General features: G+C 54.0%; 1 protein-coding gene across 1 annotated transcript; it reads right to left on the bottom strand.

The window, feature by feature from the left end:
• Positions 1–1,923: 1,923 nt before the first annotated feature.
• Positions 1,924–18,641, bottom strand: TMEM151B (transmembrane protein 151B). Its single transcript, XM_066316013.1, has 3 exons — positions 18,549–18,641; positions 9,327–11,497; positions 1,924–4,155 (listed from the first exon to the last, which is right to left on the bottom strand). Exons 1-2 carry the CDS (start codon positions 18,639–18,641, stop codon positions 10,061–10,063), a joined length of 1,530 nt encoding a protein of 509 aa, XP_066172110.1. The 3' UTR covers positions 1,924–4,155; positions 9,327–10,060.
• Between the last annotated feature and the right edge of the window lie 446 nt (positions 18,642–19,087).

Raw genomic sequence — 19,087 nt, 5'->3', positions numbered from 1 at the left:
CCTGGAGAACTCTGCCCTCTCTCCCATCAATCTCTTGGTCAAAAAACAAAGTCTAAACCAAGCAGCCTGCACCACTTGCCCACACCCAAGACCAACACTCAACTATCTGCCAATCTGCAACAGTTGAAACTATTTCAAATGCCACGAACTCTAGCCAGACAGCAACAGCGGATTGTTGGAGTGTGAACATTCCTGCTGTTGGTGGTTCACTTGCCAGCTCCAGGTCCAGCTACCACAGGGAGGGTAACTAGCTGGTTACTCTGTTCTGAGTGCAGGGCCAGAACAGATACCTTAGCTCTCCCATCAGATATATCCCCAAAGAATACTGGCAGGCTTTGAGGAGGGAGGGTCATTTGTGGGCCTCCATCTGGAGGAGGAAATGAGCTTGGGCACTGCCACCACCCACCAACAGCAACAGCAACACTCAGCAGAGTCAAGGTGGATGCATCTCCTCACCTATGGGTCTGTGCCAGAGAGATGGTCAGAGACAGGGGTGGCCAGAAGGTAAAGAAGGGGGAATGACACGAGGGCTGTGCCTGTCCCATCAGGCCGGAGCAGGGACACCCGGCTGGCTCCTTCCCACAGCAGATGGCGAGTCCGGCTTCCACTGCTCTGAGCAGAGTGCACACGGCAGCAGGAGACAGTGGCCAGCTTCCCAAGCCTGGCGGTTTCTGCTCACAGAGACCCAGGCATCGATTTGCAAGGTGTCACACTGGCATATGTCACAAACAGGATGGCAGGTTGATTTTGAGCACCAACTTGGGGAGGAGGAGCAGGCTGCCACAACAGTGAGCAGAGGCTGTGCACAGAAATGGTTGCTGTGTTCAGCCTCCCATTGCTCCCATGGAGCTGGATTTGTGTAGGCTGAGCTGTCCCTGCCTGTTTGGCACCTGCTGGGCTCCTGCACAGTCAGCCAAGGTGCTGGTGGCTGGGTTTCAACAGCACAAGGGGTCCTGAAAATGGGAGTCCTGTGCACTGCCTCTGGGACAGCACAGCAGGGTGAGGAGGAAACAGCACGCTTCTAAAACATAGTGCCAAGCACTCCTGGCCTGAAACACACCCAGACAACTAACACAAGCTCCCTCAGTCACTGGGGACCCATCACTGTATTCCATCACTTCTACAGCACCTGTGCCCTGTGTCCAGCAGCTTCCCTCCAAACTCAATCACCAGCCAGCCTCATGTACCACCCTGCTGACAGGGCACTTTTGGCTAATCTAGATCCTTTCATGCTTCCTCAGTTGCAGTGAAGAGGGATGAAGCCTGAGCTCATGTGGCTGGGAAGATGGGAAGTGGCACAGAGCCAAGCCCTGCATCGGCTTTCTTAGGTAGAGGGGACGGTTCAGAAACGAAGTGTTCCTCCTCCCTACAGGGTATGCCTGAAATAGCCAGGCTTGTCAGATCCCTGTCTCTGGCCGTGACGGATTAGCCTCTCCAAGGCACAAGGCAATTTATTCATTAGTGACATTTACACCTTGTGGCTGCATTAGCCATCGTGGTTGATGACACGTGCTCAAGCTGTCAGCGCTGGGCTTGGAGGCGACATTGCTGCTCCAAAAATGCAGCAAGACATGGTCTGGGCACCTCAGCTTAGGATATACCTCCTGCCTTTCTCCTCAGCCAGAGCATGCACAGATTGCTTTGAAAGCCCCCTCTGTTCCTGAGCTTCTCTATCAAATGCCCTGCTCCACTCCCCCCCCCACCCTCCCTGCCTTGCAGCATCTTTGCTCCAGCACCGCATCCTCCTGCCCCATTTTGCCTTCTGTCTCCTGTAAAAACCAACACCTTTGCAAAGCCTTTTGCAGCTGTTCTCAACCAGCTTTCTTCCTCCTGTGACTTGCTGAGCATTCACATGCTATTCTGACCTCTGGCAGCTGCCCTCAGCCCCAGCAGAGAAGGACAAGAGCCCCATGTTTGGACACTTCTCCAGCAGACATGCTGCTTTCACCATGATGCTGTCCCCTGATCCCACACTGCCACAACAGCTGACCTGCCACCCCTCTCCTCCCTGGTCTGCAGACCATGACCACCAAAACATCAAGGCCTTCTGTTTTCTAACTTAGGACAAGTGCTGAGAAATTCTCTGGGAAAGCACAAAGTGATGCCAAAGTGGTGCCAGGATGTGCTGGGGTTGCTCTGCAGCAAGCAAGCAAGCAGTGGGCACGCCAGGGCAGGGAGCACTGCTGGAAGGCTGTGCACAGGCAGGGTACGGCGAGGTCTGGCCATCAGCATGCCTGTGGTCATCATGCATCTGCTGGCATTTCATGGCTGGCCCAGCAGGGAGGGGACCAAAATGATGTGAATACACGGCCTCAGAGGAGTTCAGGGGAGGGGAGTGCTTTGGCTGGCTCAGAGGAATGACAGTTTGCACACTGGGTTTGGGAAGAGTGAGAAGAGCTGGAAAGCATTGTCCAGGGAGCAGATCCAGCAGCTTTCCAGTTTCAGGCAGCCAGCAATGGATCAGCTTGTTCTCAAACACAGCTTGCTCCATGCTTTTATCCCTGCTCCCTGCCACTCGCTGCAGCAAATGTGACATTTCACACCATCGCCTCACAGAAACCAGGTCAGGAGTTTCCTCTCACGAGGAACAAGCAATGCTCTGTCACCCTGAAAAGCCCTTGCTGCAAGGGTGGATGGGTGTCACCACACCAAAGCCACAGACCTATCAACCCTCTGCAGGGCCACAGATCCCAGCTGTGCACAAGCACACAAGAACCCCACCCTGCTATGCCTGGGTGGTGGTCTTGTCACACCTCCAGGGACAGAGAAAGATTTTAAACTCTGGCGTCCATTCCTGATTGACCTACCCCACTGCAAACCACCATCCTGATCTGCCTTGGGCATTCCTTCTCCTCCACCATGGCACATTACTAACAGAGATGGAAGGAGTGGAGAGTTTAAACCCACATCATCACCAAAAAAACTTTTTTGTTGTTGTTTTTTTAAAGCAAGGAACAGCAATGTGAAACACTTCTCCACAGCTGTTAAGACCTTCTAGTTGCATTTCAGTTTGAAAAAGCCGTTGGCATTTCCAAAGTGAACTCCTGTTATTATGGGGTCTAGCTGTCACCACTGTTTCCCCAGTCAGCTGAGCAGTGCTGCTCCATCAGACACACTGCTACTCTCTCTCCCCTCTGTTCAGCCCCTGGGAACAGGCTCTTCCTGGGGGGCAGGTGCAGCACAAACAGAGCCCACCAGCTTCTGCCGGGGCCGAGCAGGAGGTGATGCCTGCTTTCAGCTGATCCTCCTCCTGCATCTGCTTCTGGAATTGTGCATAGACTCAGGCTTGGGATTTTCCAAATTTTCACCCTGACTGGTTCACAGGCTGCCATCCAAAGTCTGAATTCATGTCACAGCAGCTGACAGCGCTGCTAATGGATGTTGGGACCATGGGATTGATACAAAGTACTACGTCATCTCACCACATTCTAGCTAGGCTTTTTCTTTCACTAATGTGAGTAGCTAAGATTGCAGAAGCAGCTTGTGGTGATGGAGAGTGAGAGAACCTCATGTGTCTGTGTGTGAAGTTATTTTGTTCTACAAAATCCACTAAATAATAATCACAGTAGGTGATCCATCCATTCACAGAGTTCGAAGGACTGGGGAGGGTTCAGGATGGGCACCAATTTCTCACAAGCTTCACTCCCCCAAATGAAGTTTACAAAAACCAAACAAACGAACAAACAAAATGGCCCAACAAAAAGAGTCTTCCTGGGGAATGGGGGAGGAATAAAACCCACTTAGCTTTCCAGCAGCCGCTGTGCTTATTCTCAGTGCTGGATGGCCATGCTGCACATTGTAATGGGCTCCTGAAAATCTGGCAGCTTCTGGAAGAGTTGCATAGGTGGATGAAATACCTGTTAGTAGAGCCTGTTTACAAACCGCAGGAAGAGGAGCTTGTTGAATTCCACAGGGAAACTGTCCCTCCTCCAAGAGAGACATGAGGTAAGGAGGGAAGGAGGAAGGGCAGGCCGTGAGTCTTGCAGGTTCAGTTCTGTCCTTGGGACCGCTTTTACCTCAGAGGTGGAAAGGCTATGGTCCTGTGGGAGAAGGCTCCTCTCCCAGTGCTGTGGAGGTCAATTTGCTTGTTAGCTTGCTTTTGAGGGAGCTGACGAGATCACATCCACAGGCATAATATTCCCCTTGGCAGAGCAGCTGTGATAGAGGCAGTAGAGCAGAACAATTCAACCCACTGCTTGTAGAAACTACAGATATTCAACATTCATTCACGTTGGCCAAGTCCCAACACAAAATCTATGCATCAAAGCAACACTTTGTGTGACAGATCAATTTTTCTGGACTCAGGGACAGACGCCTCTGAAGAGCTGCTAAGCCAACCTCACATTAGTATAGTACCACTGGCTTCAGTAAAATATTACTAGGAATGAACATAGCCCATTAATTTCTACCTGAACTGTGACTATGACCCCTTCCCACTTTCTCCAGAATGTCCACAGGGAAAAGTCCTAGGCAGGCTCAGCCCCAAGTCCCCATTGGGGTCCCAGGTCCTATGAACCAGCCTTTGTTCCCCATGCATACTTGGCTCAGTGGAGAGTGTAGGCCCAAGTGCATCACAGAAGGCAGCAGCACCAGATAGAGCTATCACTTAAACTATGTTTCATTTCTGACATTACCTGGATCCAGATCATATTCCTACAGACTTTATTCTAATCACTGAACATGAATGAACTATGATCAGAAGGACATATCCCAGCTTGAGACTCACAGCTCTTTGGTAACACAACATCTTGGTGGTGGTGTAGCATTTCGGACCCAGCCCCTACCGCGACTGCAGCAGAGTAGGAGCACACTGCAGCTTAGTCTGTACCCTGCTAAAGGCAGCACCATGGTGCCATTAGACACCAGTACTGAAGCTGTGGTTGGAAAGGCTGGAAGGAGATTATTTGTCCCACCTGCTAATCAGCAGGTGCTGTTTTACTGGCATCAGATGCTGCCTAACGTTCTTAAACTTCCACTTAATAAATCTGTTCCTGCAGTTCTCACCCCACTGGTATCCATCAGTTATTAAACCACTCTGCAGCCTCTTGAGTGAAGAGACAACAAAGAGGGCAGGGATCAGCTGGATCTCTAATGTGCATTTTATAGGGAGCAGGAAGGAAGGAGGGGGTGCATTTGTTTGACAATAGATGAACAGCAGCTTCCCCAGCCTTAAAACTGTGTATTTGCCTGGAAGGTCTGGCCTTGGCCAATAGGCTCAGATTCCCTCTCCCCATCCTAATGAATGCCCCTACAGCTGCTCACCCTGAGGGCCCTCTCTGAAACCTCCTTCTCTGGTATGGAGCGAGACATGACACATAGAGGGCTCAAAGAAGTACCACTTGGCTGGCTGGTGTCATCGACTGGTTCTGCACAAGCAAGGTGCTAGGCACTACGTGGGAAGCTTCCACTGTGCTGAAAGATAGATAAACGGGTGATGATGTGTCTTGATGATCAGCTGATCCAGAGCTTCTCACACACTTCTTCTCTCTCTCTCTCTTTTTTTTTCTCTAGGTCAGAAAAGCTGGAGAGCTTTTAAGTACCTGACAAGTACATTGACAGATGGGAAACACCAAATAGCCCGAATTAATTCTCAAGCCTTGCAGCAGTAAGGACTAGCCCTCTTCTTGGGTTGCATTAGCACCATGAAGGGCGACAAAGAGGGGTTGGTAGCATTCCTGCCTCCCTCCTTTCTGGTATATGAGCAAAGTCTGCTGTTAAGTGCAATGCTGAGCCTGACTCTCAGCCCATAGAAAACTGCTGTGTTTGAATGATGTATGGAAAAAACCAAAGCCACCTGACTGCAGAGATTCTACCACTTACTGCCCCCATCACACTGACAGGCACCTGGCTTTGACCTTCCCAGAGAGTGATGTGTGCTGTCCTGCTCTCCTTGTGTAAGTGGCCAGCAGCTCTGTATACTCTGCTCACTTTGAAGGGTTCTTCTGCACCAGAAATGAGGACACAGCCACCCTGACAGAACAAGGAAGGCACTGCTTGCACCTTTGGCCCTCTTGCCAGGGCCAGGCTCAGGGCAGTGACATACTCACTACACAGTGAAAACTTCAGCACCACCACTCAAGCCAGGGTCTGGCAAGTGAGATCAAGACTCTCGGATTGGTGAAGAGAAGGCTACATATAACAGGCCTACTCGTGTCAGGAAGGCCGTGAGAAAAAGGAACAGAGCCAATTAGACTCACCAGTCAATGGAGGAGAAGTAATGAGATTAAGATACAGCAGGGAGAACTCAGGTTAGATACAAGGGAGAAGGCTATCCTGAGAGGAGAAGATTGGCCATCGAACAACCTGCCAAAGGAATCGTCATCACCAATGTGGATGTGGCAGAAAGCAGACACAAACCTCAGGAAGAGCAGACATCTGACTGCTGCACAGCCCAGGGCTGTGGTGGGTGATGTGTATGTGCCAGGAGATGGGACTACGCCATCATGGAGAGGCTGTGTGCCAGAACACGGACAGGCCATCTCTGGCTATCTGTGCTCGTAACCTGACCCATAAGCAGAATTACAGCAGCTGCCCTTGGCCCAGGGCACTGCGGTCTCTCACCAACCCTTAGGAGGAGACCCTCTTTGCCAGTAGTGTCCCATGCCAGGAGCAGTGTCCCATTCCAGGAGATGGAAGGGAGAGACCAGTTTTCTGCTCTGAACTTTCCTGCTTGACTAGACATGCCACAGTGAACCCTAGTTTCAGTTTCTCCTCTTCAGCTCCACCACTTCTCTGTCAATCCACCAGGCAGCTCCTGTTCCTGCTGCCCAGTCCTGCTCCCCTATCATGTCCAAGTGCACCATCCCCCTTTCCTGAGCCTGAGGCATGTCTCTACCGGTGAGAGAATGGAATAGGATGGAACAGGGGGCAGTTCTACCAGCTGCATTTGGGTAGCAGGGCCAAGAATATGAAGGATGGGATTTCTGAGAAATCCTGGCATGCAGTGGGGAACACTGACTAGAGAGGTCCCACTTCTCAGGGTACTGTGGGTCTGGACCAGCCACAGACAGCAGCACTGGGACTACAGCTGGGATCTGGCTGCAGCTGGCACCATGTACATGGGGAAGGTGTTCAGGAACAGGAAGACTTTACGGATCCTGTGGGTCAGAACAGCCGCCATGCCTCGAAGATCCACAGGTCCACCTGGATAGACCACCTCCAGAATAAGATTTCATAGGTGAAAATGGGGCCAGAGGAACATGACAAGGCATTCTCATGGAAAGCCCCAGAAAAAGCCAAGGACACCTGAAACTCTGCTGCAGGTGTAAAAGCCAGGGGGCACAGAGACCCTGCTAATCTGTCGCCATTGTGAAAACTGTCTTTGCCCCAGGGAGCTAAAAGTCCTGCCAAAACTTAGATAAATCCATCTGTCCAAGGCACCATGGAGGCTGGAGATAGAAAGATGAGCCATTATAGCCTAATTTAAGCAATGTGCAGAAGATTTCAAATAGAACATGTCAGGAAGGACAAGCAGGGACCTCATTCCTCACTAATGACCTATTGCAGCTCTACTGCCTCAATTCACTGGGACATACAAGCACATACCATTATATCCCGGGAGTCACGAGGGCACTCCACAGTGGCCTTGGCTTACATTAGGCCCTTGGAGAGAGAAGCACGAGGGCACAGCAAGCCAAATGTCATTAGTAAGCAAGGAAATCCCAGGGCTGCTTTCGCCGAGTCTGAATCTATGCCAAAAATAACGAGAACAAAACGCAGAGAGGGATGCGCCTACGCTGGAGACCTTACGCTTTTCTGTCCTCCAAGGGACCCTCTTCTTTAAGCCAACATCTAGCTCTGGTAGTGAAAGTAAGGGCAGATGCTAAGACAGAATCATAAACAGAGTGAGATTTTAAGAGACTTCCTGTTCAAACCACTGTTGTTCATAGTTTAGCCTCTGAGATCCAGGAGGACAAGCCCACCCGAAGGGCAAGAGACACTAGCCAGGATATGCAGAGCATAAAGAGCAGAACAGACTGCTCTGGGGGAAATGAAAAGTGGAACCCTACAACACCCACAAATGCTGACCACTCCAGGCTTGCCAGCAGGAGATGACTCTCGAAAGAGGACCAATGTGGCACATGGGTGTATTTGCAGCCTCCTCAAGACTGGTAGGCAAAGCAGTACAGCAGCACGATAAGAGAGACAGACCCCTCATTAACAGCTGGCAGGAGGAAGATGGCTGGACTAAATATCATGTCTCACTGTTTGCCCTTCTGTGGCAGATGGGGAGACAGACAGCAAGCACAAATGCCCAGGTGCCAGTGGACTTGCCCTTGCCACCCAGACATGCAGCTCTTAGCTTTTGTTCACCAAAAGTGGTGACGCTGAGCAGTAGTGCTGTCTGGAGAAATTGCTGGCTGATTCGGCATGCACTTCCCTAAGAGCTGACAGAAAAGGAGACAGCTTTTCTGAGAACAGGGACTCAAGCAATCTGAGGATGTGCTGCTGGAGGAGGAAAAGCTGGGTGTCTGCACGCTACAAACACTGTTGCAGCTTCAGTGACACGAAGGCTCTTTGCCCAGTGTCACTGAGATCCTTTCCAGTGGGGTAGAAGGGGCAGTACAAAGCTCAGAGCAACCTGCCCTGACAAGACCAAGGCCGAAGAACTCAGTAGCTAATGAGCTACACAGAAGTCACCTCACTTCTCACAGCCTGACACCTCCTTGCAAAAACCTCTCTTGTGCAAAACATTAAGTTTTAATCAGGTTCTCCTCTAATGTATCCCCAGCCTTGGTTCTGCAGAGCATCCCTCTTGGCAGATGCCTCCTGCATGGGTCCTGCACCAATAGTGGGGTCCCACAGAAACGGAATCCTTTTGGTCCTCCTTTCCCCAGTCAAAGCTCCCAATTCTCCAGGGTGCTTTTGCATTTGTCCCTCCTACCCCCTCAGAGCTCTCTGCCAAAATGAGGCTTCCGGGAGCCTGCAGCTCAGAGTCCACAGCCAGAACCCAGCTGGATCTCATGCAAAATTCACTCATGCAGACATGCACCAACCTGCTGCTCCATTATCAATAGATGAACTGCAGCTGAACCTACCAGAGACTTCCTCGATGCTTAGCTGAACCAATTAGGACTCACTGCAAAACGAGGAAGGGTCCCCAGCCATTTGAAGTGCCACCTGATACCACAATGTCTGTCCTAGTGCCATCCTCTTCCCCAGCTCACCAGGGGCCTCTCGTTTTCTCTTTCCAGCTGAGCCCTCCTCCAGCAAACACATCAGTAGCGCTGCAGATCTCTGCTCCACCTGGATTTGCACATTCATCCCTCCCCGGTGCTGCATACCCAAACAGAAAACCCTTTTTTACCAAGGGGATGCTGACTCACAGCTGGCACACCGAAGCTTCCTAAGGAGCTGAGCCTGGGATCCTCTGGAGGCAATGCCATTCCCAGCAGTGAGAACAAAGTAACAGTCGGAGCATGGTCTAAAAAAAAAAAGGGGGGGAAGGGTGGGGAACGGTAAGGGGGGAAGGGGAAGAGGTGAATTTGTTCCTTTCAGCCTTTGCTCTAACCTGCCACTCAGCCTCACATGCCTGGGTCCCCATGACCTTCCATCACAGGCAGTGACACCCTGCTCCCAGGGGCCTGTTCTCCTCCACCCTCTGAGGGGTCTCGCTCCAGTGTGGGAAGCAGGGTGGGCAGAAGTGCAGCAGGGTGCTTTTTGGTGGCTGCTGGTTCCTTGGAGCATGAGCCAGCCTGGAGCCAGGGCTGGGAGCCAAAGCCACCCCCTCCATGCATCAGGCCTGTCATTTTATTCCCCCCTTTGGGTCTTGATACCATGAATTATGGTTTTGCAGTTGGTTTGGTTGATTTTTTTTTTCTTTTTTTTTGCATGTGGTGATTGGTCTAGAGTTCTGTGCCATGTCAGGGGGAGCATCATCATCCACCCCTCTGGGAGGCCAGAGCCACAGCGAGGGAAGCTTTTGCTGGCTGCCGGAGCAGGATGCCATGTCCACTCCATCCTGATGTCCTCCTAGGCTAGCCCCCTCGTGCTCCTCTTCCCAAATCCTGCGCTGGCTCGGGCCAGGCAATGGACAATGAGATCTCACCGCCTTCTGCTTTCACAGTGAGGTCTCCACGCAGGACCCATTGCGATGGAGGTGACGGTGGTCGTGGTTCAGGCAGCCTTCATTGCGGTGTACAATGAGGACAGGGAAGTAGAGGGCATCCTGATAAGGAGGGGGGTCTTCCTCCTCCACAGTCACCTGGCTGGAGAGGCGTGTCTGCTCCGTGGGGCAGCTCTGCTCGTTCAGGCTGCCGCTCCGGCTCTGCCAGAGGCAGCTGCGTCGCGAGCCGTACAAGCGGCCCAGGGAGAAGCGGCTGCTGCTGAAGGGAATCCTGGGACTGCCGTTGCAGATGCTCAGAGCACTGCGGGAGAAGATGGAGGAGCTGCTTATAGTCCTGTGGCACCGCTCGCAGTTCTGCCGGTAGCCCCCATAGCGGCAGGCAGAGTAGCTGGTGCAGCCGGAGAGCCCCACCAAGTCCATCAGGACTGCTTCCGAGTAGCTGGGCACCAGCTGCTGGTTGGATCGTATGTGCCACTCCAGCTCGGTGCTGTCCACCGTGTTGACACGGGGCATCCTCCGGCAGAAGGAGCGCTCCTCGGCTGGTGTCACCGCCACATAGTCGAACCCAAAGAGTTTCTCCACGTGGTAATGGACGTAGGAGGTGCGGTACTCATTTAGCACCCGCAGGGGCCAGGATAGGGTCAGCAGAGCTGCCACCCAGAAGACATAGTGAGATACGTACCAAGGCAGGTTGTCTGGGTCGGAAAAGGCCACCATGTATTCCTTGAAGTCCACATTTTTGAGGTGCATCCCCTCCCTGGCCTCCATGTAGTCGTCTAGGCCCTCATTCTCCGTGAAGAAGCGGGCCCGCTGGGTCAGATAGGAGTTCTCGGACTCCACATTGGCAAAGCTGAAACACTTGGTGAAGCGGAGCCGTGTGGCTGGGTAGCTCTCCAGGTCAATGAGGTCCTTGGAGATGTCCTTAACCCCACAGTTGGAATAATCGAACTCGGCCTCTGCCACATGGGTGTTGACCCGCTCATGGTACACTTGGGTGGTGGTGTAGGCGTCCCCGTTGCGGTAGCGGGTCACCTGCCGTGTCCTGCGGACGTAGTGGTAGCTGATGGCCTTCCACCAGATGCAGGGGGTGGCCTGCTGCATCCGCTGCACACGCTCGTGCACGCTCTCCACGTCCACTTTGTACTGCAGCTCGTTGCGTGTGTAGCAGTGCCAGCACTCCACCAGGTACACCACGTAGAGCATCACCAGGAAAGCCAAGGGGATGTAGACATAGCCGTTGGAACAGGGGCTGTCATGGTACATCATGGACTTGCCCTTGTAAGCGCTGTCAAAGGTCAGCCGGGTCACCTTGGTGACGTGGCACCAGGTCATGGCTCCCATGCAGCCATACATGAGGAGGGACAGCAGCAGGCATTTCCAGTGGGACTCTCGGCACAGGGACTTGCTGAGAGACTGCTTCACTGGCCGCTGCTGCTCCGGGGGACCGGGGAGGAGGAGGAGAGAGAAAACAAGAGAGGAGTCAGTAGGCTGCAGCAGCAGGGGAGCAGGCAGCAGGGTGCTGTGGTAGCACCTATAGCTCTGCGAACAGAGACACAACACCAGACACCGTGGGGCTCCTGGCCTCAGCGGGCAGGGCAGAGGCTGGGATCTCTCAGGATGACAGTCATGCAGGCAGGCAACTGTCACCCCTACCTCTCTTGTTGGTGCTCTGCCCCTTCCTGGGAGACAGACAGAGCCCAGCTGGACTTGGGGAGGAATGGCAAAGGAGAACTATGTCAGCCGAGCATCCCCCTTCTTCAACAGAGAGCAACCCCTACCACTGCCACCTCCCAGGAAGAAGCTGGAGCACAAGATAAGAGTCTGGGTGATCTCCTCTACATTCCTCAGCTTTTACACCCACCTCACCAGCACAGGCAGGTCTAGCTGATGTCACCCCACTTGAACCCCTCACCACAGCTCATCCCAGTACACACAAGTCTCTCCTCCCCTTCCCAGTAAAGACCAACAGCAACATTCCAATTTCTCCACCAGGGTGGCACAAGCTGCCTGGTGTGCCTATAAGATGGAGAAACAGACCACCTGCAGCTGGGAAGGTCTGTGTTTGGTAATGACTATTCCCACTACAACACTTGGCAGCCTAAGAAGCTCTGAAGTGCTTCTCAAGTGCTTTATAAACCACACCAACGAGAAAGCACTCTTCCACAACTGAAATGCAGACGCCTCTGGAAGGAGAGAAAGCAAATATGGAGTAACATCCCAAAGTATTCAGGCTAGAAGGGAGGAGCATCCTACCAATCCGCAGCAGCAAGGAGAGTAAGAGGCCACTCACAGCGGCTGGCAAATGTGCCTGCTTGCACTAGAATTGTGACAGCCCATACTTCTGAAAAAAATGCTCTTACGTCCTTCATGGTGAGGAAAAGGCAGAACTTCAGCAACAGGACTTTTTAAAGGGATTGCACTGGTGCCTTTCCCATAGAACAGTGCAGGGTTTCACACAAATCTATGAAAAAACTTGGTTAAGGAAACCTCTGCAACACTCAGAAGTTTCAAATATTGATCCAGCTTTGTCTGTGAGATCTGACATCATCTCACCCAAAGAAAGAACAGGCAAAGTAACTCTTTGTTTTCTTATACAGAAGATTTCATCCAGCAATCTCCCAAGGTGGAACCTGAGAGAAGGGGGTTAAGAACCCCAGCTTGTGGAGATGCCATAAAACTCACTCAGAGGCTTCAAGCTTTGCTCTCCCTCTGTACCTGCAGGCAGCAGTTCCTGAGCTCACCTGTGCCATGGCAGGGGCCAAGACCAGCTGTAATGACACTGCTCATGGCACTGCAGTTGTGGCTCCATTATTCTCCACTCCTGAGCATGCTGGGCTGGAGAGGTCTCTCATCCAGGAATCCCAAACAACTGAATGCACTCACACTGTCAGAAGGCAGGAGGGGCACTTTCACTCAGGCATGAAAAGAAAAAGCAAGAACCAGAGATCACAAGGCCACTGGCAGGTCTAGGGGCCTCTTCTTTCCTTTAAGAAATGCATCTTGCTCTTTTGAATAGCCCCTCATTCCTGGCTTGGTGCTCCAGAGTCACACAGCCAAATCTTTCCTCCCAATCCTTGTCAAAGCCTGGCAGTGGGATTTCTGTCACTGCACTCAGCAGGGCTGGATCCTGCCCAAATCTCCAACAGAGGTTTTTCTCCTAGAGGCACAGAGCTCCCCTGCCTGCCCACCCCAACAGCCAGCCCAGCAGAGGAGCAGAGCAGGTGGCACATCCAGAGAAACCCCTGCTGGCAAAGAGAATGGTGGCACATCCCACTGGCAGACCCAGGTATCAGTAATGCTGAGCTCCCCTCTTTGAAGCCACCGGCTAGGAGCAAGACCTGGAGACAGACAGACAGACAGACAGAGCCAGGGCTGATAGGTGGGGTGGTGCTGGTCTGCAGGCAACTCAGAGAGGTGCAGGGTGGCCCTGCTGGCAGTGCTGGCACGGACACATGTGCAGCCCAGTCTTGCCAGGGCAACCAACCACTGCAACAGCCTCTCAGTCATGGGGCAAGAAGGCAACCCCAGATAAGAGAAAAGGGAATGGGGAGAAGAAGGGGGGGCCTTTCAGGAGGCAGAGCCACCTGAGCTGTGCTCTCCCTCCTGAGGTCAATGCTGCAGTTATAAGAGCCTGCTCGGACCCCTCTGTCTTTGCTTGGTTGCAGCACAACTCTCCCATGCTGGAGTACTGTACCACTACCCAGGCAGCTAAAGGCTTCCTCTCTCACTGCTGCCTTCTGCGTTGCAGGCTTTCCCTGGCAGCAGCAGCAGCTCTGCCTGTGAGGATCTAAAGGAGCTGCTCAGCCAAAGGAGGAGCATGGGGAGGGTCTGAACGGGGCCCTCCAGTGGTGCGTGCCAAACCTGGGGTGGCTGTGAGGTGTGAATGCTGAGAAACTGCACCTTGTTTAGGAGGCAGATCTGCAAATGGAGAACAAGGAATAATAAAGCAAAGCATCCAGCTCATCCATTTACCAGCTGGGGAAGGGGCACCAGAATGACAGGTCTTTGGACACATCTGTCTCAGAAAAGCAAATTCCGCCTCAGAGTCACTCCCCAGCCCCTCACATTCCGCACTGCCTGTGTTGCAGAAGGGAGATGCTGGCTGTCACCCTGCAGAGATGTAGGCAAGCCCCACTGCGGTTACCCACCCAGGGCAGGGAGCCCGATGCAGCCCAGGCTTGGTTCCAGGAACTGTGTTAGCAGGGCTCTAGTCCATGCATTAGTCTCCTCCTAGGACTACGCAGTATTTAGATACTGCAGCGCTTTTACGGGGTCACACTAACCCCTGCTGTAAACTGTTTACAAGCCAGCTTTGTCCTAGGCTTTTGAGGTAAAACACATACACCTCAGCTGCACTGGTGGGGTTTCCGAGAGCTGATCAAGTGCCAGTGACGGGATACAACCACAGCAGAGACAGAGGAGGAGCCAGATGCAGAGTCTAATCCCAGTAGGAACTGCAGCATCCCTGCTCCTCTCCCAGGCTGCAAAGGGCTCACAGGAGCAAACAATCAGCTCCACAGATTCCCCTGCAAAAGCAGCTGAATAAGGTTGGCTCCTTGAGCTCTTAACCAGCCTTGGATAAGTCCAGCATAGCAAACAAGCAGATGAAAAAGCTGGGGAAAGAGAAATCTGTCTCAGAACAGTGTCACTAGGAGGAGGGCAGGCACTCATATAAATGCCATCGTCATCTGCCCGCTGCAGTCTGATGGAATGAGGCAAAAGGCTTGCCCTACTTCACTGCAAACGGGGTTTCCCTCCATCACAGGGAGCCTCCCTCACTGCTCAGGGCCCAGCACTGGACAGTGGTAAGCAAATCTGCTATTGCAGGTGCACTGAAACATCTCTGCAGTGCTAGAGGGCAAGGCTGGCCATAGCTTAGCTGAACCTGTCCTGGGATCCCAACCAGCTCCCTTCTCTGTGCTTCAGCTCACCTCGTAGAACACATGGGGCAACCCTTAGCAGGCACGAACTGAGACACATCTTGGGAAAGGCAAGGGGTAGGCTGCTGCTTGGGCCATCCCTCCCTGCTGTGTGGCACTGGCCTCTGACATTGCCCCTGAAGTGAACAGAGAGGGAGGCCAACACTTGCAGTTGCTGCTTGGGATGCGTGGGGAGGGATGGAGGGGATGCAGGGGATGACTCATAACCAGCCGTGAAGCAAAAGGAGACTCAAGATGCACAGGGTAGAAGCAGTAGAAGAGGGGACCCCCATCACTGCTTGCACAAAACTCCTTTGAGATGTGAGGTATCCTCTTCTAAAAAAACCGCCTCAAGGGGACAAACATGCTCAGCACCTCAGTGGCCAAGCACATGGGTCAAAATCCCTTAATCACCCCTGCAACCTTGACCTGCAACTTTGAATACTAAACCCCTTCAAGTTCTTCAAGCTACTCCTTGTAACAGCCTTGGCCCTGGTCCCATCCACTGTCCCCCTTTTTAACAAGTGTTTCCATGTCATTATTTCCCCATGCCTCTCACCTGCCTCCCCTGCAGAGACCTCTGTGAAATCTCTGATTCACCTCCAGAATGCTAAACCTTCATCTTTTGAGATGGCCTGGGGTTCAGAGGGTTAGGTGTCCTAGAGACAGCCCTCTAGAGGGCTGTAAAAACCATCCAAAAAAGCCCTAGAGCAGCAGCCTGAAGCCCAGGTAATTCCCCAGTGCCAGGTGGTGGCAGCAGCTTGCAGGGGATCCCAGAGGGACTCCTGAGCATCAGTTTCCATGGCTCTTCCCCAGGATTCACTTACATCACGCAAGAAATGAATAAGCCCTGATCCCTTTGATCTCAAATCCCCAGAAAAATGGGGGTAGGGAGGATCCAGTCATTTCTAGGAATTACCACTGTCTTCCAAGGCTCTGGACAAATACTGGCAACTCCTGGCCAGGATGATCCCAGCAAATGCCCACATCACACATCCCATGCCTACAGCCCAGGTTCAGGAGCTACCTGACTACAAGAAAGAGGTGGCTCAGTCCCAGGCTGGCAGTGTTGCCAACTGCAGAGGACAGAGGAAGGCTGAGCATCGACAAGCCAGGGAATCCTGCCAGCAGTCAGCTCCTGCAGAGGTACCAAGGTCTCCATTTTACATGGCAACTTGGAGGAGGACTGGTTCCTTCCATCAGATCCCACCTGAGCAGCAAGACAAGGACAGGATTTTGCGTGTTCCCAGGCTGAAGAGCTTGTCCCTTTGGCATCTCCTACCCTCCAAGGATGCACTGATGAGTGAAATTCAGTTCACCACCACTAAGTGTGGGTGTAGGCATGTGATGCCAAGATGAAACAAGGGCTCAGTCAGCTCTGGCTAGTAGCTCTTGCTACTTGCCTTGCTGGGACAAGCTGACAAGCACCTGAAGCCCTGCCTGGCTCATAGACACAGCAACCTGAGCTATCAAGATGAGGCACCTTCAAACAGGACAGGGCATGTTTCCCATTTTCCAGACATCTCCTCTGGCTTCCCACTCACCCTGGCCAATAGACCTTGACATGTGGGATTCAGCCACACTGCAGGGGCACTCAGCAAAGCTGGCACCAGCAGCTGGTTCTGATGGAAATGAGGATGTTGCACAGGCCGTATGGCATTACAGAGGCACTAGAGGGGAGGAGGAACATTCTCCCCTTCTGATAGATCTGAAGACAAGAGGATTGCACTAGGTCAGTCCATGAATCCAAGTTTGCCACTGAAGTCTCTCCTCATTGCATCCGAGGAGACACCAGCAAGCATGGCACCATCACAAGAGGCTGCAGCTTCCCTCTCCTCCTCCAGCTGCTTCATGCAAGTCTGTGATAGCTTCTGGCCACAAGAAGGCTGCCCTTAGCCTAAACAGAGCGGGTCATGGACTACAGCCTTTCTGCCTGCTCCCATGGAATATTATACTGACACGCCAGTTGGCAGCCACCACAGAGTAACTGAAGCCCGAGAGTCTTATAATCCCCTGCGAGCCAGGGGGCACTGTAGGTGAGGGAAACTTGTCTGGGAACTGCCCCTGCTACACTTCTTTCACCCAAATGGGCTCCTGCTCCGGCACCTCTGAAAAGCCTGTGCTATCTTGAAAGTAGAACCAACACTGCCAGAGCACTGGCAGTAAGAGACCACATCGCAGCAGGGCACAGGCACATCCTCATGCTAAAAAAGCACCTCACAGTTTAGCTACCCTCATCAGGACCTTTTTGAAGAGCTGGGCTCAGGTCATCAGGAGTTGTGAATGCAGGCAGGAAGATAGGAACAGACACAGGGCAGAGTATACCGTATTTGCACAGCTTCCCAGTCCTTGAACTTCAGCATTCCTCTCCTGCAATTATTTATATCTAAATATAAGTCTGTATATATAGAATACCCGTGCACGGGCATGAATGTTCTGCCCAAGCCAAAGGAGGCAGAGAATACCAGGCTTATGCAGCACTCACAAACTGCAGCTGCTCAAGAACAGGAGGGGAAGTGATGCACCAGCTTCTGAGTAGCCCTCCAAGCTACCCTTTGAGCTGTGGTCTCACCAGACAGGACAGCCCACCACAGCAAGAGAGTGCTGCCCTTCCTACACTGCCTAGCTGCTCTGCACGGGTCAACAGCCCAATGGCATAAAATGAGTCTCACCAGTCAGTGCAGTTGCTTTCTCACTTCTTGTGAAGCCCAAGCTGCAAGCAGGATCTGTAGAGGCAGCCAAAAGGCACACCTGCCTCCCAGTGATGCTCCCGAGGCACAGGGCACCCCACTCTTGACCCTTTCCGGCATCTGCTGCCTGGACTCCAGAAAAGTCATGTGCTGAGGGAGACTGCAGCACACCTAGAGGGAAGGCTGTGCTGGTACCTAGGCTGCCCCAGTCTGCACACCTTCCGCTTTCCCCAACCAGCCTCTAGCTGGGAACTGCCACCAGCGACAGCCCCTGGCATTGCCATGTCTCCAAGCCCTGTACCCTGCTGCCCACCGCGTCTCTCCTCACAGTGACCCAGGCAGCTGTGCCACATCCCGGCTGCCCGCAGAAGCCAGCGCACAGCAAGGACAGGGTCTCCACGTCCACTTCTCCCAGGCATAACAAGCTCTGCCCGCAGCAGTAAACCCCAAAGGTGCCCCGCGCTTCTCGTTTGTGATTTTTTTCCCCTTCCTCCTCCATCTCGGCCACTCCAGCCTCGGCCCCCGCTCCGGACGGCGCCGGCTGCTGCTTCCCTCCAGCCCCGGAGGCTCCGCGGCGATCCCCAGGTGACGGGCGAGCGATGGAGAAGAGGTGCGCCGGGGCAGCCCATCGGCGGCGGGGACCGACGGGTGGGTATCCTCGCCCCCCAGACCGCCCACCCGCCCCGCCGGTCCGCACCGCATCCCCGGGGCCGGAGCGGGGCGAGAGGGGCTCCCAGCGAGCGGGTCCGCACCTGTGCGGGCAAAGCCCGGCCCGACCCGCGGCGGGGCGATCGACGAACGCGCCATGCAAAGCGGGCGGGCAGGGAGGGTGGTAGGGGGCAGCCCCGGGCGGGGGGCGGCCGCTCTCCTCACCTCCTCTCTGGCCCCCTCCGCCTCCTCCTCCGGAGGCACCGGCGTGCTGCTGCCTCCCTCGCTGGCGGCGGCGGCCGAGGCCGGGGGGGACATGGCGGCGGGGGCGCCCCGCTGGCGGTGCCTGCGGGCCGGGCAGCTGCATTATCCCGCCCGCCGCCGGGCGCTGCCTCGCCGGTCGCCGGGCGGGCGGCGGGGCGGCGCGGCGGGCGGGCGGCGCGGCGGCATCGCCCCCAGCCGCGGCTCGGCGGCAGCGCTGGCCGCCCGCCGGCCCCGGCCCCGGCCCCGCCGCAGCGCAGCGCCGCTACACGCGGCGGAGGGCGGGCAGAGCCGCGGTGGGAGGGCCGCGGCGGAGGCGGGGGGAACGGCACGGGGATGGGATGGGATGGGATGGGATGGGATGGGATGGGATGGGATGGGATGGGATGAGGATGGGGATGGGATGGGGATGGGAATGGCGATGGGCATGGCATGGGGATGGGGATGGGGATGGGGATGGGGATGGGGATGGGGATGGGGATGGGGATGAGGATGAGGATGGG

The sequence above is a fragment of the Sylvia atricapilla genome, chromosome 3 (genome assembly GCF_009819655.1).
Source record: "Sylvia atricapilla isolate bSylAtr1 chromosome 3, bSylAtr1.pri, whole genome shotgun sequence".
Lineage (NCBI taxonomy): Eukaryota > Metazoa > Chordata > Aves > Passeriformes > Sylviidae > Sylvia > Sylvia atricapilla.
Note: the sequence above shows the minus strand (reverse complement) of the source record. Positions and strands in the feature narration are given on the sequence as shown.